This window comes from Hemiscyllium ocellatum, chromosome 16, assembly GCF_020745735.1.
Source record: "Hemiscyllium ocellatum isolate sHemOce1 chromosome 16, sHemOce1.pat.X.cur, whole genome shotgun sequence".
In the NCBI taxonomy this organism is placed as follows: Eukaryota; Metazoa; Chordata; class Chondrichthyes; order Orectolobiformes; family Hemiscylliidae; genus Hemiscyllium; species Hemiscyllium ocellatum.
This window is the reverse complement of record NC_083416.1, coordinates 14,619,323-14,646,832: the sequence shown is the minus strand read 5'-3', so window position 1 is coordinate 14,646,832 and position 27,510 is coordinate 14,619,323. Positions and strand designations below refer to the sequence as shown.

The 27,510-nt window shown below is 43.7% G+C and overlaps 1 protein-coding gene across 2 annotated transcripts in view; it reads left to right on the top strand.

Annotated features, from left to right (window-relative positions):
• LOC132823342 (vesicular integral-membrane protein VIP36-like) overlaps positions 1-7,979 on the top strand; it is a 52,083-nt gene extending 44,104 nt beyond the window's left edge. The window contains exon 8 of one of the 2 annotated variants that reach the window (XM_060837055.1): positions 7,629-7,979. In XM_060837055.1, the coding sequence (XP_060693038.1) occupies positions 7,629-7,789 (161 nt within the window). In that variant the 3' untranslated portion in view covers positions 7,790-7,979. The remainder of the gene's footprint in view (positions 1-7,628) is intronic. The other variant, XM_060837057.1, reaches the window with a different exon arrangement.
• Positions 7,980-27,510: the final 19,531 nt, after the last annotated feature.

Below are 27,510 nucleotides of genomic sequence, written 5' to 3'. Positions count from 1 at the left end.
GTAGTTGGGAAATCAGCATCAGTCGCCAATCGTTGGAGCTCTTACCACTAATAGTTTGGAGACATATACAGGACTGACTTCTGTCTCTCATTCATTGACTATCTCGTGGTTTGCAACTTGTAGGTAGCATAATGAAGGATGGGTTTGTCCATGTGTAGATGGACATTCACTTCATCCACTCTCTCCAGCCACTTCTGCCCTTGCCCTTTGAGTTGGCTTCCACTGACTGATCTGGCATTACCCGGTCACAAATTGCATTATTTAGCACCTGACCGAGGTGGGGAGTTTAAAATTCACGTACTCCGATATTTGCAACATGTCAATAGTTTCCTTTGACTACCCTCCATTGTAATTCATTTCCTGCCGTCTTAAAGTGAAACAGAACGGTGTTGAAGTACAATGTTGAGTCCAGCTTTCTCTCCACAATCTGAGCACTGACTCTGATTTTATCACTGATTTGTACATTTTATCTCCTCATCATACCTTATGTGAATTTGTTTTGTTTGTAGCTCAACTAAGATTGTATTCCAGCAGCAGAAATGAACTATTTCCACTCCATATCCTTCTGTAACATATTAAGAGTCTCCTAGAACATAGAAAAATACAGCGCAGTACAGGCCCTTCGGCCCTCGATGTTGCGCCGATCCAAGCCCACCTAACCTACACTAGCCCACTATCCTCCATATGCCTATCCAATGCCCGTTTAAATGACCATAAAGAGGGAGAGTCCACCACTGTTACTGGCAGGGCATTCCATGAACTCACGACTCGCTGAGTAAAGAATCTACCCCTAACATCTGTCCTATACCTACCTCCCCTTAATTTAAAGCTATGCCCCCTCGTAATATCTGACTCCATACGTGGAAAAAGGTTCTCTTTGTCAACCATATCTAAACCCCTAATCATCTTGTACACCTCCATCAAGTCACCCCTAAATCTTCTTTTCTCCAATGAAGACAGCCCCAAGTGCCTCAGCCTTTCCTCATACGATCTTCCTACCATACCAGGCAACATCCTGGTAAACCACCTCTGCACCCGTTCCAGTGCCTCCACATCCTTCCTATAGTATGGCGACCAAAACTGCACACACTACTCCAGATGTGGCTGCACCAGAGTCTTATACAACTGCAATATGACCTCAGAACTCCGGAACTCAGTTCTTCTACCAATAAAAGCCAGTATGCCATATGCCTTCTTCACAGCACTATTTACCTGGGTGGCAACTTTCAGAGATCTGTGTGCATGGACACCAAGATCCCTCTGCTCATCCACACTACCAAGTATCCGACCATTAGCCCAGTACTCCATCATCTTGTTACTCTTACCAAAGTGAATCACTTCACACTTAGCTACATTGAACTCCATTTGCCACCTTTCTGCCCAGCTCTGCAGCTTATCTGTATCCCGCTGTAACCTGCCACATCCTTCCTCACTGTCAACAGCTCCACCAACTTTCGTGTCATCCGCAAACTTGCTCACCCAACCTTCTAGCTCCTCCTCCAGGTCATTTATGAAAATGACAAACAGCAATGGTCCCAAAACAGATCCTTACGGAACACCGCTAGTAATTGCACTCCAAGATGAACCTTTACCATCAACTACTACCCTCTGTCGTCTTCCAGTCAGCCAATTCCTAATCCAAACCTCTAACGCACCCTCAATGCCATACCTCCGTATTTTTTGCAGTAGCCTACCATGGGGAACCTTATCAAACGCCTTACTGAAATCCACCTCCTTATCACTTTCTCAAAGAATTCAATAAGGTTTGTGAGGCACGACTTGCCCTTCACAAAACCATGCTGACTATCCTTGATCACATTATTCCTATCCAGATGTTCATAAATCCTATCCCTTACAATTCTCTCTAAGACTTTGCCCACAACAGAAGTGAGACTCACCGGCCTATAGTTACTAGGGTTATCCCTACTCCCCTTCTTGAACAAGGGAACCACATTTGCTATCCTCCAGGTTTCTGGCACTATTCCTCTAGACATTGAAGACACAAAAATCAAGGCCAATGGCTCTGCAATCTCCTCCCTTGCTTCCCAGAGAATCCTAGGATAAATGCCATCAGGCCCAGGGGACTTATCTATTTTCACCCTTTCCAGAATTTCCAACACCTCTTCCCTACATACCTCAAAGTCATCCATTCTAATTAATTGTGACTCAATATTCACATCGGCAACAATGTCCTGTTCCTGAGTGAATACTGACGAAAAGTATTCATTGTGTCTCTCCAATCTCTTCAGCCTCCACGCACAACTTCCCACTACTATCCTTCACTGGACCTATTGCTATCCTAGTCATTCTTTTATTCCTGACATACGTATAGAAAGCTTTTGGGTTTTCCCTAATCCTACCAACCAAGGACTTTTCATGTCCCCTCCTTGCTGCTCTTAGCTCTCTCTTTAGATCCTTCCTGGCTACTTTTTCACTCTCAATCGCCCCAATTGAACCTTCACGCCTCATCTTTACATAGGCCGCCCTCTTCCCTTTAACAAGGGATTCCAATTCCTTATTAAACCACGGCTCCCTCACGCGACCCTGTCCTCCCTGCCTGACAGTCTCTTTGGAGAATTAAGTCCATGTCTGAGTTTAGCAATATAAAATATCAAAGACAAATGTCATGCTATTGTCCTCCACGTTTTTGATTTGGATGCAGTGTTAAACAATATCAATCTCAACATATTCCTCAATTTTTCAGCTGGGTGGGACTGTCTTATATTGGTTTGATTCCTGTTTGTCCAGTAATCCCAGAGGACCTACTTCAATTATTCCTTTACCTGCACCGTCACCTTCAGTGTTCCAATAATGTATCATAGATTGACTCCTAATCTTCATTTAGTGCTATCCCTTGGTGACATCATTTGAAAGTGTCATGTGGGGTTTGATATGTACATTTGAATGCTGAGCTCTATCTAATCACCACCGCATTTCCCAATACCGTGACAATTTGATTTACACTGATTGTCTGATATCCTGGTTGTACAGAATTTCCTCTTATGTAATATTGGGAGGATTTAAGTCATTCATTTCCCCACCACTGACTCTACCTTGCTCTCCATGTACCACTTGCAGTTGATGTAAGCTTTGCAACCTGGAGATTAGAATTGACCTCAAGATAAACTTCCATTTTAACCTCCTGGCCATCGCCAAGGCAGCTATGAAGCAACTCTGTCTTCACAGGCTCAGTTCCTCATTTGCTGCTGAGATTTCTTATCTATGTCTTTGCTGCCTCCAAATTAAACCAAAGTATTGGGTCCCTCACCAGCTTTATACCTTTACATCTCTTGCAAATTTGCTGCTCCCACCCTAATTGGCCCTGAGTGCTGTTCACCCTGCAGCTCTGCTCATTGACCTACATTGGCTCTCCATCAAGCAACATCTCTGATTTAAAATTCTTACATGCATGTTAAAATCTATCCATACCCATCCATATCTCAGTGTCGTCCTCCAGCCCTCTGACATATCTGCATTCCTCAAATTTGGCCTCCTGATTACCCTTGTCACTATACAATAGTCATGCCCTCAGCAGCTGCCTGGAGCCCAGTTTTAGAATTGTCTCCCTAAATTCCTCTGGTTCTTCTCCATTAAGGTTCTCCTGATAGCTTACTACTTAGAACAAGTATTGTTCTATAACAGAATTATATTTGCCGATACATTCTATTTTGCTGAAAAAGCGCACAATCTGCAGATAGTCAATCCATGTGACATTGTATAAATTTCTACTTTGGAAATAGAACCAGTCTGACTCAAGATTGGGATACACACAGACTCTAACCTCACACCTCTAATGCATTGTCTGAGCTGAGATGCCACCTTTTTTGTTACAAAACCTTGAGTTATCTCAGGAATGTGACTTGAAAGAAGTTCTGGGATTTACATATTAATGAATCAAAGCCTGCAATCCATTCTAAAAGATGAAAGATTTAATAGCAATCTAAGTTTGTTCAATATATCATGTCATTGCATGACAATGATCTTGTGCTATAAATTCTGTGTCTTATGATTCTGCCCCACCAGTTATCTGCCGAAGGAGCAGTGCTCTGAAAGCTAGTACTTCCAAATAAACCTAGTTAAAAATCACACAATGCCAGGTTATAGTCCAACAAGTTTATATGGAAATTGAGGCCATCTCCATGGGTAGCAAACTTGGCTATCAGCCTCTGCTCTGCCATTTTTCGTTGTTGCCTGTCCCAAGGTCCGTCTTGGAGGACGGTCACCCGAAAGTCAAATGTCCTAGACCACTGAAGTGCTCTCTGACCAGGAGGGAACACTCCTGTCTGTTGATTGTTGTGCAGTGTCCATTCATCCGTTGGCGTAGCCTCTGCTTGGTCTTGACAATGTACCATGCCTCAGGGCATCCTTGCCTGCAGCGTATGAGATAGTCAACGTTGGCTGAGTCACATGAGTACCTGCCACGCACATGGTGGGAGGTGTCGCCACTCGTATCAGTGTGGACACTGACATGTCTTGCAGCGTCCACCGTAACAAGGCTGTATGGTGTTGTTCTGAAAGCTGGGCAGTTTGCTACGAACAATGATCTGTTTGAGGTTTAGTGGTTGTTTAAAGATGAGAAGTGGAGGTGTGGGGAAGGTCGTGGCGAGGTGTTCATCCTCAGTGGTAATGTGTTGCAGGCTATGAAGAACATGGGAAGTACTGGACAATGAAGGATACCCTGTCAGTTGCAGCTCATGCCTGTCTCCTGAGGAGGTCATGACGGTTTCTTGCTGTGGCACATCGAAACTGGCAGCTGATGAGTTGAGATTCCTACCCCGTTCTTATGAGGGCATCTTTGAGTACTTCCAGATGCCCGTCACGTTCCTCCTCATCTGAACAGATCCGGTGTATGTGTAGGGCTTGTCCATAGGGGATGGCTGTTTTTAATGTGTTTCGGGTGGAAGGTGAAGTGTAGTGCTGTGAGGTTATCTGTGGTTTGCAGTGGGTGAGGTGCCCATCCTTGATGGAGATGCATGTGCCCAAGAGTGAGACAGATAATAGAGAGTAGTCCATGGTGAGTTTGGTGTGATATTACTGTGTAGTTGTTTCAGTGACTCCTCGCCATGGATCCATAGGAAGAAAACTTCGTCAATGCACCTGATGTATAGCATTGGTTGGAGGTCCTGTGTAGAGAAGAAGTCTTGTTCGAACCTGTGATGAAGATTTTGGCATATTGGGGTGCAAATTTGGGCCCCTGGTTGTTCCGTGTTTCTGTATGAAGAAATGGTTGTCAAAGATGAAAATGTAGTGCTCGAGGATAAAGCAGATGAGGGGTGCTGGTGTAGAGTGCGGAAGCGTCCATTGTGATGAGGAATGTTCGATTTCTCCGTGGGTGCTGAGTTTCTGTAGGAAATCTGTAGTGTCACAACAGAAGCTGGGGGTCCCCTGTGCAATGGGTTTCAAGATGCCTTTGACATAGCCAGAGAGGTTCTCACACAGGGTCCCATTGCCTGAAAAGATGGGACGTCCTGGTATGTTGGCTTTGTGTATCTTTGGAAGGCCTTCAATGCACAATCTGGGTCGACATGACACTAATTGTTAAAGTTCACTTGAGAATGTAACTTTTAAATGTTCTGCGATTTACGTATGAAAGAACTGAAACCAGCACGTTGATTCTGAAGGATGAGAGACTTAGCGAACAACCCAGGTCTTTTTCAATATATAATTTCAGTTACATCACACTGTAAACTTATGCTGTAAATTCTGTGTCTTATGAACTTATACTCCACAACCACCTGTTGAAGGAGCAGAGCTCTGAAAGCTAGTGCTTCCAAATAAACCTGTTGGACTATAACCTGGAGTTGTGATTTTAACTTTGTACACCCCAGTCCAATACTGGCATCTACAAACCAAATAAACCTGTTGGACTGTAACCTGGTTTTGTGTAATTTTTAACTTAGAACAAGATTTTGGACAGCTTTTTTTGCTCTTCTGAAACACCTTGTGACATGTTACTCCACTAAAAGGTGCTATGTAAGTACAAGTTGTTGTCCCAAAATCTCAAAATGCTTTTAATGTGTCCATGGATTGGTCAACTTAACATCTGAAAAAGAAAGTCATTAATTTCAAGAGGGCACAACAGGTAAAATTCAGTGAAGTGTGGAAATGGTACATTTTGGCAGGAAATTTTGAGGAGTAATGTTATAACCCAAAACATTTGATTTTAAAGGGAGTGCAGGAACAGAGAACTCAGTTTTTTTTTGTACCAATCATCATTAATGTAAAAGAAAACAAAAGTTGTCAGTTATAGATACGTAACCTGTTGAGCCTGTCCACCATTCAGTATGATAGTGGCTGATCTTTGATTTCAAATCCACTTTTGTACTTGCTCCCCATTTCACTTGATTCCCTGAGAGAGCAAAAATCTATCTACCCCAGCCTTAAATGATGGAGCATCCACAATTGACCAAAGTAGAAAGTTTCAAAGACCGTCAACCCTTTGAGTGAAGTTTCTCTTCACCTCAATCCTAAATGATCCCTCATCCTGAGACCATCTCTCATGATCTAGATTCCCAAGCAGGGAAACAATCTTGAAGCATCAACCCAGTAAAGTCCTTTCAGAATGTTATAGGTTTCAATGAGATCATTGCTCATTCTTCTAAACTCTGGACGAATGTTTATTCAGTTTGTCATCATAGGGCTATGCTTTCATCTTAGGGATCAATCTAGTTAATCTTCATTGTATTGCCTTTAACACAAGTATACTTCTCCTAAATATGGAGACCAAAACTGGACACGATATTTCAGATGTAGTTTGACCAACCCTTGATCATTTATAGTGAGATATTCTTGTACTTCATTGCCCTTGCTTTAAAGGCTCTTTCCTGTCAGGACAGAGTAATAAGTGCATATAAATCTTTGGTTTTATAAATAGAGGCACAGAATAAAAAGCTGGTTTTCCGCAGCCAAAGAATCGAGTTAAATTCTGGTCACTATGCTTTGGGAAAGATGTGAAGACTTTGAGGAAGGTACTTAAGAGGATTACTAAAATAATGCTGTGTGTATGAAAGTATGTGCACAGACTGGAGAAGTTGATTGTTCTTGAAGCGGGGAAGACGGAGACCACATTTGATGGAAGAGCTTAAATTGCGTAGGGTTAGATAGAGTAAATGAGATTTAAACTGCGTGTGAAAAGAACAGTGAGGAAAATCTTCTGTATTCAGTGAATAATTGGAATTTGAAACACTGATAGGCTGTTGGTTCAACAGTAGCTTTCTGAATAAAAGGAATAGTAAAACTGAACGATTTGTCAGAGTGGGACTTAACTGCCAGCCCTGACTCAATGTACTTTGGGCTTTCTGGTTCAGTACCAGTCCATGGTTCAATGACAGTTTATGCTTTGTCTTAAGATCCTTCATCAGAACATAGGCCTTCACCCAGAGAGTTAACCATTATTTTTCTTTTGGATGTTGGTACATTTATGTTTTCTGCCACTAAGATCATTGCCTGCTCCTCCTCAGTCTTGTTGAGGCTCATCCTTTCAAGCTACAGAAAATGAGTCACCCATTCTATTCACCACAGTATCTCCTCCTTCAGCTAGGTGTCCATTATTGCCTGATCTTGAACATACCGCTGCATTCAAAAGTACTGCTAAAATGTTTTTTGCTTTTTTTTTCTTTGTCTACCAGATAACATCGATGATCCTACGGGAAATTTTCGGAGTGGGCCCATGACAGGCTGGAAAATCTTCCTGCTCCTCCTTTGCGCGTTGCTCGGGATCGTTGTGTGTGGCATGGTGGGCGCTGTAGTCTTCCAGAAACGCCAAGAGCGCAACAAGCGGTTTTACTGAACGGAAACCGTCTCAGTGGGCCTTTACAATGTGAAGCATTCTTTTTCTACAAGATGGTTTGTACAACACGAGGTGTTTATATCCAGAAAGGAGAACAGAGATCAAAAATATTTTCATATATTTCTATGAGATGATCTGGGGGGCTGGTGATGACGATGAATAAAGAGGGGGAGTGAGTGGATATCACACAGCTACCTGCCCTTGTCACTTTGTACCAGACAGGGGCCATGCTTCCTTTTTTAAACAAACACATTTGTTGAAAATGCATATTAATTTGTTATTTTGAAAGCGTTCTTTTTACTAAAGATATTGAGCCTGTTTGAATTAGATCTTCTATCTACGGAGCCCTTTCAGTTTTCAAATGCACAGGCTTCAGTGTGATGGAGTACGTTTGAGTCACACTAAGTACTTGCTGTTTTCATTCACACTGTGTAGTCGGATGTTTCAATGGCACCATGTTTCCCTCTTGGCTTTTATCATTTGCACTACTATTCTCAGTCAGTCTCTTTTCTCTGTACCAGCCCATATAAGTGTTTCTCTCTCTCTCTCTCAGCTGCACCCAGTCTTTGGAGGACAACTAACGCAGTTTATTAGACTTGTTTTTTAGCCTTTGCTTAAATTCATTCTCCACCTCACTTCAGCTCAACTTTATTTGTTTATTGAAAGCAGGCTGCCTCTTACGCTGTGTCGGCATTTGTGAACCACATCTGTAGGATGCTGAATGGGTGGATCTGAGGTTGTGGTTTTAGACAATGCAGCAGTTTCTTTCTGATTTGAGATGTGTGTGTATGTACTTGCTGGCACAGTTGAGAGAGAGATGTGCATGAGGCTGCACCATTGTTCTTGAAAAATCCTGTTTTTTCTTTCTCGTTTTTACCCTTCACTTTTCTCTCTCTCTCTCTCCTTTTATTTTTTTCTATCTCTTTCCTTCCCTTCTGCACGCGCTGTCTCTCTTTTTTTTTTCTCTCGCCCCCCCCCCCCCCCCCCCCCCCCCCCCCATTCCCCTTCCATTTCTTTTGGTCAGTGATCCTCTAAATTAAAATCTGGAGGATTAAACTTCCATCTGTTCTTCTGTCCAGTATTCCTCTTTACTGCTTGTCACTGTCTTCTAATTGAAACTCGTCATAACAGCTCCTGCACTTGCCTTGCCCAGGACCTCAAAACTGTGGAACCTCTCACCTCCTGCCATCATCCAAATGATTGCTAGGCTTTAAAATCCAAGCTGGCATCACCTAACCACTGCTTCCTGATTTACCTCATCTTTGTTTAGTCTCAGTGTGAGGTTGTGCACTGAGAGCCTCGGTCTATCTCCTCCGTTCCAAAAGAAAATATGGAGCCTAACTCCTCACACAACTCTGTTTGAAGGATATAAAATGACAGTTTTTATGGATCTATACAAGCTGCTTTGTTTGTCGACAGCCATCAGTGACTGGGTCAGCTTTTCGAGAACTATTACATGTTCTTAATTTGCACTATTCTATTGGCTCCTTCAGTGGTAGGTGGTTCACAACTGCTTTTTCTAGTTGGACTGTGGATAGAAGGTTCTAAAGAATGGGATCTGAAGATGTTAACCATCGTTGGGGTAGGACACAAGTTGTATTCATGTGACATAGTTACAATAATGTAAACTGGAATGTAAGGAACAATGTGGGTACTGATAGAAATAAACAGCGATAATTTATAGCTGCCTTTTGTGTGGTGCCTTTTATGTTGCCTCATTTCCATCACAAAGCTATATCCCAAATGTATAAACTTATCTTTTGAGGACAGAAAGGATTAGGAGGCCCAAGGCTGTTTTTCTATAAGGTCAGCCTTCAAATGATATTCATATGTCGAATGGTTCCACAGCCGGGATTCCCGTTCCTGATGGCTGGCCACCAGCTCTGGTGAACAATTCCTCCAAATGGCATCTGCTGACACTTGCTAGTATTACTCACTCTGAGAGCTGAGGGACAGATCACTGCAAAAATGGGGGACAATGGAAGGCAGAGAAAATGGGAGATTTTGCAATATGTTGATAACAATTTTGCACGATATTCACACTTTAATTTCAGCTAAAGCATGTGTTATGCTGATGTTTTGTTTAGGAATTGGAAGCTGTATTCACTTTTAGACACTGTATGGTCCAAATGAAACTTGCTATTGTTATGAAGCAGACTTTGACTTCTAGTTGCAACTTTAAGTGAGATGACTAAAACACAATCAAAAAGATGGATTTTAAGCTATCTCCTAAAAGTAGAAAGCCAGATGCACAGCGCTCTCGGGAGACAATTCCAGACCTTAGGACCTTAATCGCTAAAGACAGAGGGTTAGATGTACAGTGTGGAAACAGATCTTTGGACCAACTCATCCATACAGACCAGATATCCTAAATTAATCTAGTCCCATTTGCCAGCACTTAGCCCTTTCTATTCATCCAGGTGCATTTTAAATGTTGTAATTGTACCGGCCTCCTCCACTTCCTCTGACAGCTCATTCCATACACTCACCACTCTCTGTGTGAAAAAGTTGCCCCTTAGGTCCCTTTTAAATCTTTACCCCACTCATCCTAAACCCATGCCCTCCAGTTCTGGACTCAGCCCAACCCAGGGAAAAGACCTTGTCTGTGTGCCCTACCCCTCATGATTTTATAAACTTCTATAAGGTCACCCCTCAGCTTCCGATGCTCCAGGGAAAACAGCCACAACCTGTTCAGCCTCTCCCTGTAGTTCAAATCCTCCAAACCTGGCAACATCCTTTTCGATCTTTTCTGAACTCTATCAAATTTCACAACATTCTTTGATAGGAGAGAGACCAGAATTGCACACAATATTCCAAAAGTGGCCAAACCAATGTCCTCCCAACTCCTATACTCAATGCTCTGACTGGCAAAGGAAAACATACCAAACGCCGCCTTCACTATCCTATCTACCTGTGATTCCACCTTTAAGGAACTACGACCCTGCGTCCTAAAGTCTCTGTTCAGCAACATTCCCCAGCACCTAACCATTAAGTGTATAAGGCCTGCTCTGATTTGCTTTTCCAAAATGCAGCACCTCACATTTATCTAAAGTAAGCTCTATCTGCCAGTCCTCAGCCCATTGGCCCATCTGATCAAGATCCCGTTGTACTCAAGAGGTAACCACCTTCACTGTCCATTTAACCTACAACATGGTAAACAATTAAGAAGCAATTAAAATCTGAGACATTCAGGATGCTGGAATTGGAGGAGTGCCTTTCACTGAGGGGTGTAGGAACAGGAGGAGATTATAAACATGGAAGTGCTGTGCCCATGGAGGAATTTGAAAATGACAATATTTTTAATAGAAGTATTATTTAATCAGGACAGAATGTAGATGAGCAACTACAGGCATGATGGAAGTGCAGGGTTTGGTGGAAGCTAAGACAAGGACAACAGAGTTTGTATGATTTTAAAGTCCATGGAGAACAGAATATGAGACAAGAACCGGGAGTGTGTTGGTCTGGTAAAGTCTCAAGGGAGTGAATACCTGGTTGGGGGTTTCAGTAGTGCAGGCACATAGTCAGGTGATGTTTCACAGGTAGAAATGGGCAGTCTTAATAAGTGCACAATCTGGTTCAGCTTTCAATAATTAAAATTGGTGACTGAGGGATGCCATTTGTGGTGGAGACCATTGTCAGTGACTTTGGTCTTCTGACATATAGTTGAAGTTTATGCTCCTCCAGTACTGAATGTTGGACACGCAGTTTAAGAATTTAGGAGCAGCAGAAGGTTCAAGACAAACATTCATGAGGTAGAGCCATGTGTCATCTCTAATTCTGTATTTTTGGGTGATGTCACTTAGAGGCAGTGTATAAATGAGAAATAGGGGACCACCAGAGGTAACTGTGCAGAGGTAGGAGGCGATGCAATTCATTCATTCCTTGGCTATAATTAAATCATCTCAATTATATTTGTCAATTATATTTTTGTTATTGGACAAACTTTGTTTCCAGAGTCGAGAGTGTGGCACTCAAAGCAGGTCAGGCAGATCTGAGGAGCAGGAGAATCGATGTTTCCGGCATAAGGCCTTCATCAGGAATGAGGTTTATTTTCACTTGAACATCGAAGGATGAGGGGCAACCTGAGAAGTTTAGAAAATTATGAGAGGAATGGATAGTCAAAGTCTTTGTCCTCAGGGTAGAAATGTCAATTACTCAGGGATATAGGTTTAAGGTAAAAGGGGCAACATTTAAGAGAAGGGTGAGAGGCAGGTTTTTTTTTAAAACAGGGTGGTTAAGTGCTTGGAATGTGCTGTCAGAGTAGGTGGTGGAGTTGGATACAATAGCAACATCTTAGGTATCTAGACAGATGTATGAATAGGCAAGGAATAGAATTAGAATTTGGTTTACTCATTAGGGGTACTCAAGTACAGGGATACAGCAAAAAGTTAGTGTTACCATTCTCCGGTTTAATTGTGGAGAGTCCACAACCACCTGATGAAGGAGCGTTGCTCCGAAAGCTAGTGTTTCCAATTAAATCTGTTGGACTATAACCTGGTACTGTGTGATTTTTAACTTTCTACACCCCAGTCCAACACCGGCATCTCCAAATCATGGCCATTCTCTGGCGCTATCTTAGGTACAAGCTTTCTAGGTACAAAACTTAGGTAAAAAGATAAATAAATAGAAGTTCGCGTTACAGTTCATGACAGTGTCAAGTAATAAATAAGAAATAAAGTTAAAAATTCCAAATTACATGGGCTTGCAGTTCCATGATGGGCTTTCCCCACAATGGCTCAATCTTTGTCCCATGCTGGGCTTGATCTGTTGATTCCTTGAACCTCCATGCAGCTGTATAGCCATCGACTGCCATCTGGATTCATTAGCCACCTCGCCACAGGCTATCAGACTGCTGCTCTGGGCTCCCAGCCACTCCCACACTGCCACCGACTGCCTGAGTTCTGCCCAGACACACCAACCACCTTGTGGCCGACCACCAAGGTCCCTGCTCTGGGTCCCCTGTTGCTGCTGTCTCCATTACCGAACTCCCTCCTGAAGGTAAATAGAAAATAAAAACTAAAATAAAAACTAAAACAAACCTGAAAGAAAACATGAAAGCAAAGTTGTCAGAGTGCAGGAGCTCCAGCTCAGGAGTCCTTACTCTGCCGCCACCTTGTTCTGAATGGAGGGATACTATCAGCGTACAGGCCAAAGGTTTCAGTTCAGAAAGGCATCGTGTTGGTGCAGTCTTGGTGGGCTGAAGGGCCTGTGCTTCTGCTATATTGTTCTTTGTGTACAAGGGGAATGCAATCCCACCCAGTCACATGATAGTGAAGCATTGCTGAAGGTTAGGTAGAAACAATGACTGCAGATGCTGGAAACCAGATTCTGGATTAGTGGTGCTGGAAGAGCACAGCAGTTCAGGCAGCATCCGAGGAGCAGTAAAATCGACGTTTTGGGCAAAAGCCCTTCATCAGGAATAAAGGCAGAGAGCCTGAAGCGTGGAGAGATGAGCTAGAGGAGGGTGGGGGTGGGGAGAAAGCAGCATAGAGTACAATAGGTGAGTGGGGGAGGGGATGAATGTGATAGGTCAAGGAGGACGGTGGAGTGGATAGGTGGAAAAGAAGATAGGCAGGTAGGACAAGTCATGGGGACAGTGCTGAGCTGGAAGTTTGGAACTAGGGTGAGGTGGGGGAAGGGGAAATGAGGAAACTGCTGAAGACCACATTGATGTCCTAGGGTTGAAGTGTTCCGAGGCGGAAGATGAGGTGTTCTTCATCCAGGCGTCTGGTAGTGAGGGAGTGGCGGTGAAGGAGGCCCAGGACCTCCATGTCCTCGGCAGAGTGGGAGGGGGAGTTGAAATGTTGGGCCACAGGACGGTGTGGTTGATTGGTGCGGGTGTCCCGGAGATGTTCCCCAAAGCGCTCTGCTAGGAGGCGCCCAGTCTCCCCAATGTAGAGGAGATCGCATCGGCAGCAACGGATACAATAAATGATATTAGTGGATGCGCAGGTAAAACTTTGATGGATGTGGAAAGCTCCTTTAGGGCCTTGGATGGAGGTGAGGGAGGAGGTGTGGGTGCAGGTTTTGCAGTTCCTGAGGTGGCAGGGGAAGGTGCCAGGAAGGGAGGGTGGGTTGTAGGGGGGTGTGGACCTGACCAGGTAGTCACGGAGGGAACGGTCTTTGCAGAAGGCGGAAAGGGGTGGGGAGGGAAATATATCCCTGGTGGTGCGGTCTGTTTGGAGGTAGCAGAAATGCTAAAGGTTGGCAGACAGGTTGAGCAAGATGAGAAGGGATAGCTTCCCTTTAGGATGGCATTTGTGACTTACGGAGCTATACTTGTAAAGTTGTGGAGACAGATGAGTGTTCTGGGAATAAATTTAAATGATTTAAAATATTTTAAGTCCTTGAGAGGAAAGAAAGGAAAATGTTGATGTTTATGGAAGTTTGCAGGAGCAGTTAGGTGTTTATTTTGCAGAGATGGGTGATAGACCATAAGACATAGGAGTGGAAGTACGGCCATTTGGCCCGTCTAGTTCATTCCACCATTTTATCATGGCAGATGGGCATTTCAACTCCACTTACCCGCACTCTCCCCATTGTCCTTAATTCCTTGCAAGGTCAGGAATTTATCAATCTCTGCCTTGAAGACATTTAACATCGCAGCCTCCACTGCACTCTGTAGCAATGAATTCCACAGGCCCATCACACTCTGGCTGAAGAAATGTGTCCTTATTTCTGTTCTAAACTGACCCCCTCTAATTCTAAGGCTGTGTCCACGGTTCCTGGTCTCCCTACCTACTGGAAACAAATTCCCAGCATCCACCCTTTCTAAGCCATGTAAGTTTCTATTAGATCTCCCCTCAACCTTCTAAACTCTAATGAATACAATCCCAGGATCCTCAGCCTTTCATTGTATGTTAGGCCTACCATTCCAGGGATCATCCGTGTGAATCTGTGCTGGACATGCTCCAGTGCCAGTATGTCCTTCCTGAGGTGTGGGGCCCAAAATTGGACACAGTATTCTAAATGGGGCCTAACTAGAACTTTATAAAGTCCCGGATGCACTGCAGATTGTGATGACTGCAGCTTTAATCATTAAAGACCGAATAGCAAACAACACCAAATCAAAGTCAAGATTAGAGTGGTGCTGGAAATGCACAGCAGGTCAGGCAGCATCCGAGGAGCAGGAAAATCGACGTTTTGGGCTGGAGCCCTTCATCAGGAACACTAAGTCAAAGTCATACTTCTGCAGAAGAAAGGGTCTCAGAGGGGCAAGGTATGAATGACCTACACAAACATGTCTATCAGAGGCCACTGCTGACTTTTTGAATGAGCTACCAAAATCAATCCACTCTCCTGCTCTTTCCCGATAACCTGACACGTTTTCTTTTTAAAATTTTTATCCAATTCCCTTTTGCAAGTTACTACCATTAAGCTTCTTTCAGACAACGAAGTTCAGATTCTAACAATTTACTGCATTGAAAAAGACATACGTCTCACCTCTCCCCTAGGCCTTGTCCTGTTTGTCTAAAATCTAAATTCTTTTGTTACCAAATCAGTAGAAATCATTTCTCCCTCTCCAACTCATTAAAGCTCCCCCTCTGTAATTTTTAATCCCTCAGTTAAATACCCATTTAAACCTGGATTTTCTTCTCATTTTCTGAGATTATGATGCAGTCTTAGTGTACTGAAATGGGAGTTCTCACATGGCAGGAATATGTTTTGAATCTTGCTGCTTTTCAATCTGCTGACAGTTTACAAACATAAGGCACACAGTCACTAACTGTTAACCTTTAACCTGCCTGTCAATAAACTCCGCTGTTGCACTCAGTCAATTGAGCTATTACTCATGACAATTAAATCCTTTATATCCTTATACTTTTTTTGCATCGAATTAAACCTTACCTTGGGCTAACTATTTGAGATCACAACCCTACAATTAAAAAAAAGCACAACACTGAGGAAGGAGGATTGGTTGTTGGGAACAGAGATTTATCACAGAATTTGAAGTATTGCTGTCTCAGAAACAGCAACGTTAGGGGTGGAAGCAAATTATTGCAGATGCTGGAATTTGAACTGAAAATAAAAAAATGCTGGAGGTCACAGAAGGTCAGGCAGCATCCATGGAGAGAAAGTAAGCTAACGATTCAATTCTAGATGACACTTCACCTGAGCTGATGTGAGTTATGGAGGAAGCAGCATTTGTGCAAATGTGGGAGTGGGATGTTGGGATTGCTGGGGGAGAAAGGATGTTGACAGTTCAGATTTAAGTGATCGGAATGTGAGAATGGCAGAACAATTACGTGTCAAACTGCCAGAGTGGAAAGGTCAGACAGGGAGGGAAGAGAGGACATGGTGACAGAGAATGTAACAAGCAAAATAAAGAAACCGAAACTGAGCTGAAAATGTGTTGCTGGAAAAGGAATGAGCCCTTCTTCTCCTCATTCGTGAAGAAGGGCTCATGCCCGAAACGTCGATTCTCTGCTCCTTGGATGCTGCCTGACCTGCTGCGCTTTTCCAGCAACACATTTTCAGCTCTGATCTCCAGCATCTGCAGTCCTCACTTTCTCTTAAAGAAACTGAAAGCAATAGGTTTACAATCTGAAGGCGTTGAACTGAATATTGAGCCCAGAAAGTTGTAAAGTGCCCGGTCTGAAGGTGAGATGTTGCTCATCCAGTTTTCCCTGTGATTCACTGGGACATGACAGCATGCCAAGAACAAACATGTGGGCATGCGAGCAGGACATTCTGTTAAAATGACTGGCAATGGGAAAGTCTGGATGGACTGGATTTTAAAATTTAAAGAGAAAACATATATTCCGCGAAGTGGTTTCTTCAATGCAGGGTCAGCCACATCAGATGCAGTGAATACACTGATTAGAGGAGGTGCAAGTGAAATACTGCTTCACTTGGAAAGACTGTTTAGGTCCTTGGATGGTAAGCAGAGAAGAGATGAAGGGGCAGATGTTTCATCTTCTGTGGTTACATGGGAAGGCGCTGTGGGAACGGGGAGGGGGGGGGGGTAGCGGGTGGGGGGCAGTGTAGGTGGTGATTGTGGTAGAGGAATGGACCAGGGTGTCCCGGAGGGAACCATTCCTGTGAAAAGCAGAGTGAGGGGAAGATGTGGTGGCTTTCTGCTCGAATTGTCTGAAATGGCAGAGAATGTTCCTTTGAATGCAGAGGTTGTGGGATGAAAAGGGAAGACAATGGGGACCCGATGATGCTGTTGTGAATGATGGGAAAGGGCAAGAGCAAAAGCGCAGGTGATAGGTCGACATGGTTGAGGGCTCTGTCAATCACAGTGGGCATGAAATCATGGTTATGGAACACCTTCAGATTATGAACTCATTCCTAGCCTTTCCTTTAGCTTTGCTTGTACATTCTCTGTTTCTGTATCCTTTCTCCCCTCCCCCCATTCCCCATCTGTCCTTTCCAGCACGGCAGTTAGACACGCCATTGTTCTGCCGTTCTCACATTCTGATCACTTAATCTGAACTATCAACATCCTTTCTCCCCCAGTACTCCAACAGCACCCCCCCAACCTTTGCATAAATGCAGCCCCCTCCATATTTCACGTCAGCTCTGACGAAGAATCAGCTCGAGTCAAAACATTACCTTGCTTTCTCTCCATGGATGCAGCCTGACCAGCTGTGATCTCCGGCAGTATTTATTTCACCAGAGCAGCAGAGTTGGTCATTGAGCCAAAATTCAGGTGAAGCGCATAGTGCCAATACTCCTGAGGTCAGGGAGCACACAATGCAAACACTGCTGCATTCAGGGAAGATATAGCACTAACTTCCTAGAATTCAGGCAGTAGGGATTGCAAACTGTCCCAAAATCAAGGAGTGCAAAACTTCCAACCAATCACTGCTGGTGCATCACATGAGCCACTTTTCACCTGACTTCAGATGTTGACAAGTCATAGATTAGATTAGATTACTTACAGTGTGGAAACAGGCCCTTCGGCCCAACAAGTCCACACCGACCCGCCGAAGCGCAACCCACCCATACCCCTACATTTACCCCTTACCTAAGGTAAACCTAACCTTAGGTACCCCTTACCTAACACTACGGGCAATTTAGCGTGGCCAATTCACCTGACCCGCACATCTTTGGACTGTGGGAGGAAACCGGAGCACCCGGAGGAAACCCACGCAGAGAACGTGCAAACTCCACACAGTCAGTCGCCTGAGTCAGGAATTGAACCCGGGTCTCAGGCACTGTGAGGCAGCAGTGCTAACCACTGTGCCACCATGCCGCCCATAACTTGATATGTACTTGAAAATTTACATATGGCTGGGGAAAGGAAATGGGGTGTGTGCACTTACTGGCTTTCATCAGTGCTATCAGGAGGATATTCAATTATTAGAAGGAGATGTGGAGAACAAAGCTTGAGTGTGGCATCACAAAACTCAGTTATCAGGAACTGTGAAAATCTTCAGCTTTTTTTAATGCAGTGTTTAAACTAATGGAAGGTAAATTTAGGTTGGGTCAGATTTCAGCACATTCTTCACAGAATGATCAACATTTGTCCCCTGGGTGGGATAGTTGAGACAGAGTCATAGAGATGTACAGCATGGAAACAGACTCTTTGATCCAACTCGCCCATGCTGACCAGGTATCCTAACCTAATCTAGTCCCACTTGCCAGCACTTGGCCCACATCTCTCTAAACCCTTCCTACTCATGTACCCTTTCAGATGCTTTTAAATGTTGCAATTGTACCAGTCTTTACCACTTCCTTTGGTATCTCATTTCATACACCCACCGCCATCTGTGTGAAAAAGTTATCCTTGAGGTCCCTTTTAAATCTTTCCCCTCTCACCTTAAACCTATGCCCTCTAGTTATGCTTCTACCCTGAGCAAAAGACATTGGCTATTCACCCTAACCATGCCCCTCGCTATCTTGTAAGCCTCTGATGTTCCAGGGAAAATACCCCCATCCTATTCAGCTTTGCCCTTTGGCTCAAAACATCCAACTCTGGCAACATCTTTGTAAATCTTTTCTGAACTCTTTTAAGTTTAACAGTATCTTTCCTATGGCCAGGAGACCAAAATTGAATGTAGTATTTGAAAAGTGGCCCAACCAATGTCTTGTGCAGCCACAACAGACTGCAATCATTTTAAGGAACAGCTTGATGCTGCCTTGGAACCAGTCAGGGACACTACTGAGTGAACTGAGGCGGCAAGCCTCATTATACTTTTTTATTCCCGACTGTTTTTGCAACACCGTCTGCATCTGCTCCACCCTCCTCTCCGACCTATCACCTTCATCCCACCTTCATCTACCTATCGCATTCTCAGCTGCCTTGCCCCCGAGATTCACCCCCTCACATTTATCTCTTAGCCCCCCCCCCCTCATTCCTGATGAAGAGCTTATGCTCAAAATAGCGACTCTCCTGCTCCTCGGATGCTGCCTGACCGGCTGTGCTTTTCCAGCACCACAGTGTTCAACTCTGATCTCCAGCATACTGGCTTTTATTGGTAGAGGAATTGAGTTCTGGAGTCTTGAGGTCATGTTGCAATTGTATAGGACTCTGGTGCGGCCGCATCTGGAGTATCGTGTGCAGTTTTGGTCGCCATACTATAGGAAGGATGTGGAGGCACTGGAACGGGTGCAAAGGAGGTTTACCAGGATGTTGCCTGGTATGGTAGGAAGATCGTATGAGGAACGGCTGAGGCACTTGGGGCTGTTTTCATTGGAGAAAAGAAGGTTTAGGGGTGACTTGATAGAGGTGTACAAAATGATTAGGGGTTTAGGTAGGGTTGCCATGAGAACCTTTTCCCACGTATGGAGTCAGATATTACGAGGGGGCATAGCTTTAAATTCAGGGGTGGTAGGCATAGGACAGATGTTAGGGGTCGATTCTTTACTCTGCGAGTCGTGAGTTCATGGAATGCCCTGCCAGTAACAGTGGTGGACTCTCCCTCTTTATGGTCATTTAAATGGGCATTGGATAGGCATATGGAGGATAGTGGGCTAGTGTAGGTTAGGTGGGCTTGGATCGGCACAACATCGAGGGCCAAAGGGCCTGTACTGCGTTGTATTTTTCTATGTTCTATGTCTGCAGTCCTCACTTTTTTCTGTCTACTTTCATTGAATACTTTGGAAATTTAGCAGATGAGTCATTCAAAAGATACACAACCTTGGAAACATACTACTTTCAACAGATTTGTTTGAATCTTTATAAAACTATCTTCATTTACTTAATACTGAATAGTTCAACTTGTAACATTGGATTAGAAAATACACATTTAAAAGTGTTCCTGTGGATTTAATATTACATGTGCCTTATCCCAGTTTACAAATGTTCTAAATATTTAACAATGACTTACTTTGACACGTAGTGACTTATGTTGCCCAGTAAATACCTTGGGAGATGGATGACAAGTTGATGAGTTTAAAATCTTGGGGTGGGGCTGCAGCAGCCCGATTAGCTTTGTAGGAGTCAGTTTTGTACAAGTTGAAAACAATGCCGGAAAATGGACATGCTTCTGAAGAAAAAAGTAGAGCACTCATGAAAAAAATTAAAAATCATGCAACACCAGGTTATAGTCCAACAGGTTTATTTGGAAGCACTAGCTTTCTGAGCGTTGCTCCTTCATCAGGTGGTTGTGGAGAATAAGATCGTAAGACACAGAGTCATAGGGTCATAGAGATGTACAGCACAAAAACAGACCCTTCGGTCCAACCCGTCCATGCTGACCAGATATCCCAACCCAATTTAGTCCCACCTGCTAGCACCCAGCCCAAATCCCTCCAAACCCTTCTTATACATATACCCATCCAAATGCCTTTTAAATGTTGCAATGTACCACTTCCTCTGGCAGCTCATTCCATACATATACCACCCTCTGCGTGAAAAGTTGTCCCTTAGGTCTCTTTTATATCTTTCCCCTCTCACTCTAAACCTTTGCCCTCTAGTTCTGGACTCCCCCACCCCAGGGAAAAGACTTTGTCTATATATCCTATCCATGCCCCTCATAATTTTGTAATCCTCTATAAGGTCACCCCTCAGCCTCCGATGCTCCAGGGAAAACAGCCCCAGCCTGTTCAGCCTCTCCCTGTAGCTCAAATCCTCCAACCCTGGCAACATCCTTGTAAATCTCTTCTAAACCCTTTCAAGTTTCTCAACATCTTTCTGATAGGAAGGAGACCAGAAATGCATGCAATATTCCAACAATGGCCTAACCAATGTCCTGTACAACTGCAACATGACCTTCCAACTCCTGTACTCAATACTCTGACCAATAAAGGAAAGCATACCAAATGCCTTCTTTACAATCCTATCTGTCTGCAACTCTACTTTCAAGGAGCTATGAACCTGCACTCCAAGGTCTCTTTGTTCAGCAACACACCCTAGGACCTTACCATTAAGTGTATAAGTCCTGCTAAGATTTGCTTTCTCAAAATGGAGCACCTTACATTTATCTGAATTAAACTCCATCTGTCACTTCTCAGCCCATTGGCCCATCTGATCAAGATCCTGTTGTAATTTGAGGTAATCTTCTTCGCTGTCCACTACACCTCCAATTTTGATGTCATCTGCAAACTTATTTACTATACCTCTTATGCTCACACCCAAATCATTTATATAAATGACAAAAAGTAATGGACCCAGCACCGATTCTTTTGGCACTCCACTGGTCACAGGCCTCCAATCTGAAAAACTACCTTCTACCTTTGAGCCAGTTCTGTATCCAAATGGCTAGTTCTCCCTGTATTCCATGAGATCTAACCTTGCTAACCAGTCTCCCATGGGGAACCTTGTCCAGTGCCTTACTGAAGTCCATATAGATCACATCTACTGCTCTGCCCTCATCAATCTTCTCTGTTACTTCTTCAAAAAACTCAATCAAGTTTGTGAGACATGGTTTCCCATGCACAAAGCCATGTTGACTATCTCTAATTAGTCCTTACCTTTCCAAATACATGTACATCCTGTCCCTCATGGTTTCCTCCAACAACTTGCCCACCACCGAGGTCAGGCTCACTGGTCTATAGTTCCCTGACTTCTTCTTATCGCCCTTCTTAAACAGTGGCACCATGTTAGCCAACCTCCAGTCTTCCAGCACCTCACCTGTGACTATTGACGATACAAATATCTCAGCAAGAGGCCCAGCAATCACTTCCCCAGCTTCACACACAGATCTAGGATACACCTGATCAGGTCCTGGGGAATTATCCACCTTTATGTGTTTCAAGACATCCAACACTTCCTCCTCTGTAATATGGACATTTTTCAAGATGTCACCATCTATTTCCCTACAGTCTATATCTTCCATATCCTTTTCCACAGTAAATACTGATGCAAAGTACTCATTTAGTATCTCCCCCATTTTCTGTAGCTCCACGCAAAGGCCGCCTTGCTGATCTTTGAGGAGCCCTATTCTCTCCCTAGTTACCCTTTTGCCCTTAATGTATTTGTAAAAATCCTTTGGTTTCTCCTTAATTCTATTTGCCAAAGCTATCTCATGTCCCCTTTTTGCCCTCCTGATTTCCCTCTTAAGTATACTCCTACTGCTTTTATACTCTTCTAAGGATTCACTGATCTATCCTGTCTATACCTGACATATGCTTCCTTCTTTTTCTTAACCAAACCCTCAATTTCTTTCGTCATCCAGCATTCCCTATACCTACCAGCCTTCCCTTTCACTCTAATAGGAATTTATAGCAAAAAATTACAGTGTGATGCAACTGAAATTGTATATTGAAAAAAATCTGGATTGTTTGTTAAGTCCCTCATCTTTTAGAATGACTATGTAAATCCTACAACATTTTTTAAAAGTTACATTCTCAAGTGGACTTTAACATCAGGTGCATGTCGGCCTAGATAACGCATTGAAGATGTGAGGTGCCCTGTGTGAGGCTGTCTGTGCTCCTACGTTCAGACTGATTCCATATCTAAAAAAGAGATTTACATGGATTCATGCAGTGTTTAAGCAAACCAAAATATACTTCTGCAAGTACAAATTTACCCCACAAACGTATTTGTGTGTGTGTGTGTGTGTGTGTGTGGTGGGGGCATGAGTGTCTGTGAGAGAGTGTGTGTGTGAGCAATACAGGCAGATCACATAGTTCAGTAGCATAGATAAGTAAACAATCGATAAACAGCAGCAAAAACAAAAGCACAGGTACAGGCAAATGTTAAGAGTTTGTGAGTCCATTCAGTATTCTAACAACAGTAGGGTAGAAACTGTTTTGAAACCGGCTGGTGCGTGTGTTCAGGCTTCTATACCTTCTCCTCGATGGTAGAGATTGTGGAAAAACATTGCCAGGGTGGGATGGATCTTTGAGAATGCTGGCGACCTTTCCTTGACAGTGATCCTGGTAGATATATTCCCTAGACGTGAGGTTGGCCTTTGTGATTGTCTATGCTGAGTTCACCACTCTTTGTAACCGTCTCTGGTCTTGAATGGTACAGTTGCCATACCAGGTAGTGATACATCCAGACAGAATGCTCTCGATGGCACACCTATAAAAGTTGGCTAGGGTATTCTCCGTCATTCCAAATTTCCTCAGCTGCCTGAGGAAGAAGAGACGTTGTTGAGCGTCCACATGAAGAGTCCAAGATGGCTTGTTGTGGATGACCACTCCCAGGAGCTTGACACTCTCCACTCAGTCCACCTCTGCGCTGTTTATGTGTGGGAGGCTGGTTAACATCCAACTGAAAGTCAATAATGAGTTCCTTGGTATTGCTGGCATTGAGAGCTAGGTTGTTCTCAGTGCACCATTCTTCCACCTTCCGTCTGTCTTCTGTTTTGTCGCATCTGAGATTCAACTGACTTTTGTGGTGTCATCAGCAAACTTGTAAATGGCATTAGTCTGGTATTTGGCGATGCAGTCATGGGTATACAGTGAGAACACTAGTGGGCTGAGTACGTATCTGTGAGGGGCTTCAGAGTTGAGGGTTAGTGAGGATGAAATATTGTCCCCAATCTTCACTGACTGTGGCCTGTAGGTCAGGAAACTGAGGATCCAGTTGCAGAGTGTGGGGCTTAGTCCGAGATCACTAAGTTTAGTAATCAGTCTCGAGGGGATAATAATGTTGAAGGCTGAACTGTAGTCAATGAGTAGGATTCTTACGTAGCTGTTCTTAGTATCAAGATGTTCTAGGGAGGAGTGAAGGGCAAGTGATATGGCATCTGATGTGAATCTGTTGGTCCGGTAGGCAAATTGGAGTGGGTCAAGGGTAGTGGGGAGGCTAGAGTTGAGTAGTGTCATAACCAGCCTTTCAAAATACTTCATGACCATTGAAGTTAGGGCCACTGGGCAGTTGTCATTGAGACATGCTGCATGAGCCTTCTTATGCACAGGGATGATGTTGGCCCTCTTGAAACAGACAGGGACATGGCCTGCTGCAGGGAGAGGTTGAAGATGTCCAAGAAGACCTCTGCCAGTTGATCTGCGCATGCTCTGAGTGTACGGCCTGGTACTCCTTTTGGTTCCATCGTGTGTGTGTGTTTGTAGTGCAGTGGAGTCACACACACTCGCTCACAGACGCTCATATCCCTGGCACACATACACCCACACACCCACCCACATACGTACGCGCGCACACACACACACACGTACACACAGATATAAGTTTGTGGGGTGAATTTTGTACTTGCAGCATTACATTTTATTTTACTCAAAAACTGCATGAATCCATGTAAGATTCTGTAAATTCCTTTTTTAGAAATATAAACAGTCTGAACATTGGGGCACAGACAGCCTCACTCAGGTCACCTCACACCTTCAATGCATTATCTAGGCCAACATGCACCTATTGTTGAAGTTCACTTGAGAATGTAACTTAAAAAAAATGTTGTGGGCTTTACATAGTCATTCTAAAAGATGACAGACTTAACAAGTAATCCAGATCTTTTTCAATATAAAACTTCACTGTAAATCTTTTCTGTGTCTTACAATCTTACACTCTACAACCACCTGATGGAGAAACAGTGCTCCGAAAGCTAGAGGCTCCAATTAAACCTGTTGGACTGTAACCTGGTGTGTGATTTTTAACTTTGTACACCCCAGTCCAACACCGGCTCCTTCAAATCACGACAAGAATGTTTTCCTTTTCAATGAAATGATTGGCACATGCCTGGTCTAGATGGTTTTGCGTGTAGTTGAAGCAAAAGGGGTAATAAGTATATCTGAAACTTTGCTGACTGATTCCTCGATGTGTTTCCATTGCAGTGTTTCTGAAAATTTGATTTTTATAGGTAAAAGATAAAGTTGCCATAGTCCCACCAGTATGTGGGGCTGCTCACATTAGAGAGGGAGAGAGGGGCCAATAGTGATGGTTTAAACTGTGGGTTCCTCAGGCAAGGGGAGAGGGGGAGAAGGAGAGCCCCTCAGAGTAACCTCAGTCGGTGTAGGAAGTGAACCCACACAGTTGGTGCCACCATGCATCACAAACCAGCCATTCTGCCAATTGAGCTTTTTACAGACGAACCTGCCTGCTGAAAACTCTGGAGTAATTTGCTCCTATGCTCTTTTCTCTGTACTGCTTCGATCTGCTGATAATTATTCTGTGCATGGAATGCAGTAGCCAGGCAACCAGCCAGAACAATATCAGCAGCTTGCATTTATATGACACCCCAAAGGGCTTCACAGGAGCATTTTCAGTATAAAGTTTGCCTCTGAAACAGATAAGGAGATATTAAGTTTCCAGACTGTCACGCAGGAAGACAGACGCTGAATGCTTTGTGGACAGTATTACAAACTGTGCCTTGACAGCTGAAGGCATGATTCTCTAAAATGGAGCAATTAAAATCCAGCCTGTTCAAGTGGCCAGAACAGGATAGACATTTTGGTCTTGGAGAATTTTAGGATGTTGGGCAGTTGATCAATGATAGTGCGAAGATGATGAAAAGATCATGAACACATTTTAACTGATAATCTGAGAGCTCAGGGCTGGGAAGGGAGGTGGACAATTCCTCATTTTTATTCCAACATGGAGCAGTGAGCTAATTCACTCAACATGAATAATTATGGTTCCTAACGGTTATACATTGAACAGCAAGTGAGGAAGCAATTGCTTGCCTTCAGCGATTTGCATCTGGTAAATGCAGTTCAGTATTTGAATTTAACTGGTTTATTTGTGGTTTGCTGCCATGCTTTTCACAGGCCAACCTTGTGGAGATAATCTATCTCTGCTGGTCACTGAGCTTCATGTCATCAAAGTCAAAACGGCTCAAATTGGCCTCCACATCCCATCTCTCTGAAAAGGATGTGAAAGGACAATGCCAGAAATAGGAGGACAAGGCAGAGCAGATGGTGAGTCTTTTTCTCCAGGCAAGAGTCAGAAATGCTACGTTGATATAAGATCTTTCAAACTTCAAGGTAGGTTTAAAGACAATGCTTTCGCTGATAAAATAGCGTAAGACAAACAGTGCAAATCTATGATTTGGAGATGCCGGTGTGGGACTGAGGTGTACAAAGTTAAAAATCACACAACACCAGGTTATAGTCCAACAGGTTTAATTGGAAGCACACTAGCTTTCGGAGTGACGCTCCTTCATCAGGTGTTTGTGGAGGGCTCGATCGTAACACAGAATTTATAGCAAAAATTTACAGTGTGATGTAACTGAAATTATACATTGCACTACACACACACAGATATTCCTACACACACACACACTCACATACACACGGACACAGGTACACATAGACGCGCACACAGACACCCACACACACCCTTACAGACACACACACTCCCACACTCACACAAGCACCCCCTCGCAGACTTAAGACACTCTGCACACACTACACACACACACACACTTTCTCACACTCACAACCCCCACCCCAGACAGACAGACACACACTGACAGACAAAGACCCACATGCACACATATATTTTGTGTGGTGAATTTGTACTTGCAGAGTTACATTGCACTTTGCTGAAAAACTGCATACATTCATGTAGAACTCTGAGCTCAAAAACTGCATGAATTTATGTAAAACTCTGTTATCTCACTTTTTAGATTAGAATTGATCTAAACATCAGGTCATAGACAGAGAACACAGGGGGCTAACACCTTCAACATATTGTCCAGCTATCACCGAGAATGCAACTTTTAAAAAAAGGATTTTGTGATTTACACATGAAAGAAGTGAAACTATCACTGTATTCTAACAGATGAAAGGCTTAACAGACAATCAATTTTTCAATGTATAATTTCAGTTACATCACACTGCAGATTTTTGTTATAAATTCTGTGTTACGATCGAGCCCTCCACTATCACCTGATGAAGGAGCGTCACTCCGAAAACCAGTGTGCTTCCAATTAAACCTGTTGGACTATAACCTGGTGTTGTGTGATTTTTAACAGTGTAAATCTAGTCATGGTTTGGAGATGCCAGTGTTGGACTGGGGTGTACAAAGTTAAAAATCACACAACACCAGATTATAGTCCAACAGGTTTAATCGGAAGCACTAGCTTTCAGAGCGACGCTCCTTCATCAGGTGGTTGTGACACCTCACAGCACCAAGGTCCCAGGTCAGGTTCAATTCTGATCTCGGGCGACTGTCTGTGTGGTGTTCGGTTTCTTCCCACAGTCCAAAGATGTGCAGGTCAGGTGGATTGGCCATGCTAAATTGCCCATAGCGTTAGGTGCATTAGTCAGAGGGAAATGGGTCTGGGTGGGTTACTCTTCAGAGGGTCGGTGTGGACTTGTTGGGCCGGAGGGCCTGTTTCCACACTGTAGGGAATCTAATCTAATCAATCGAAAGCTAGTGCTTCCAAATAAACATGTTGGACAATAACATGGTGTTATGTGAC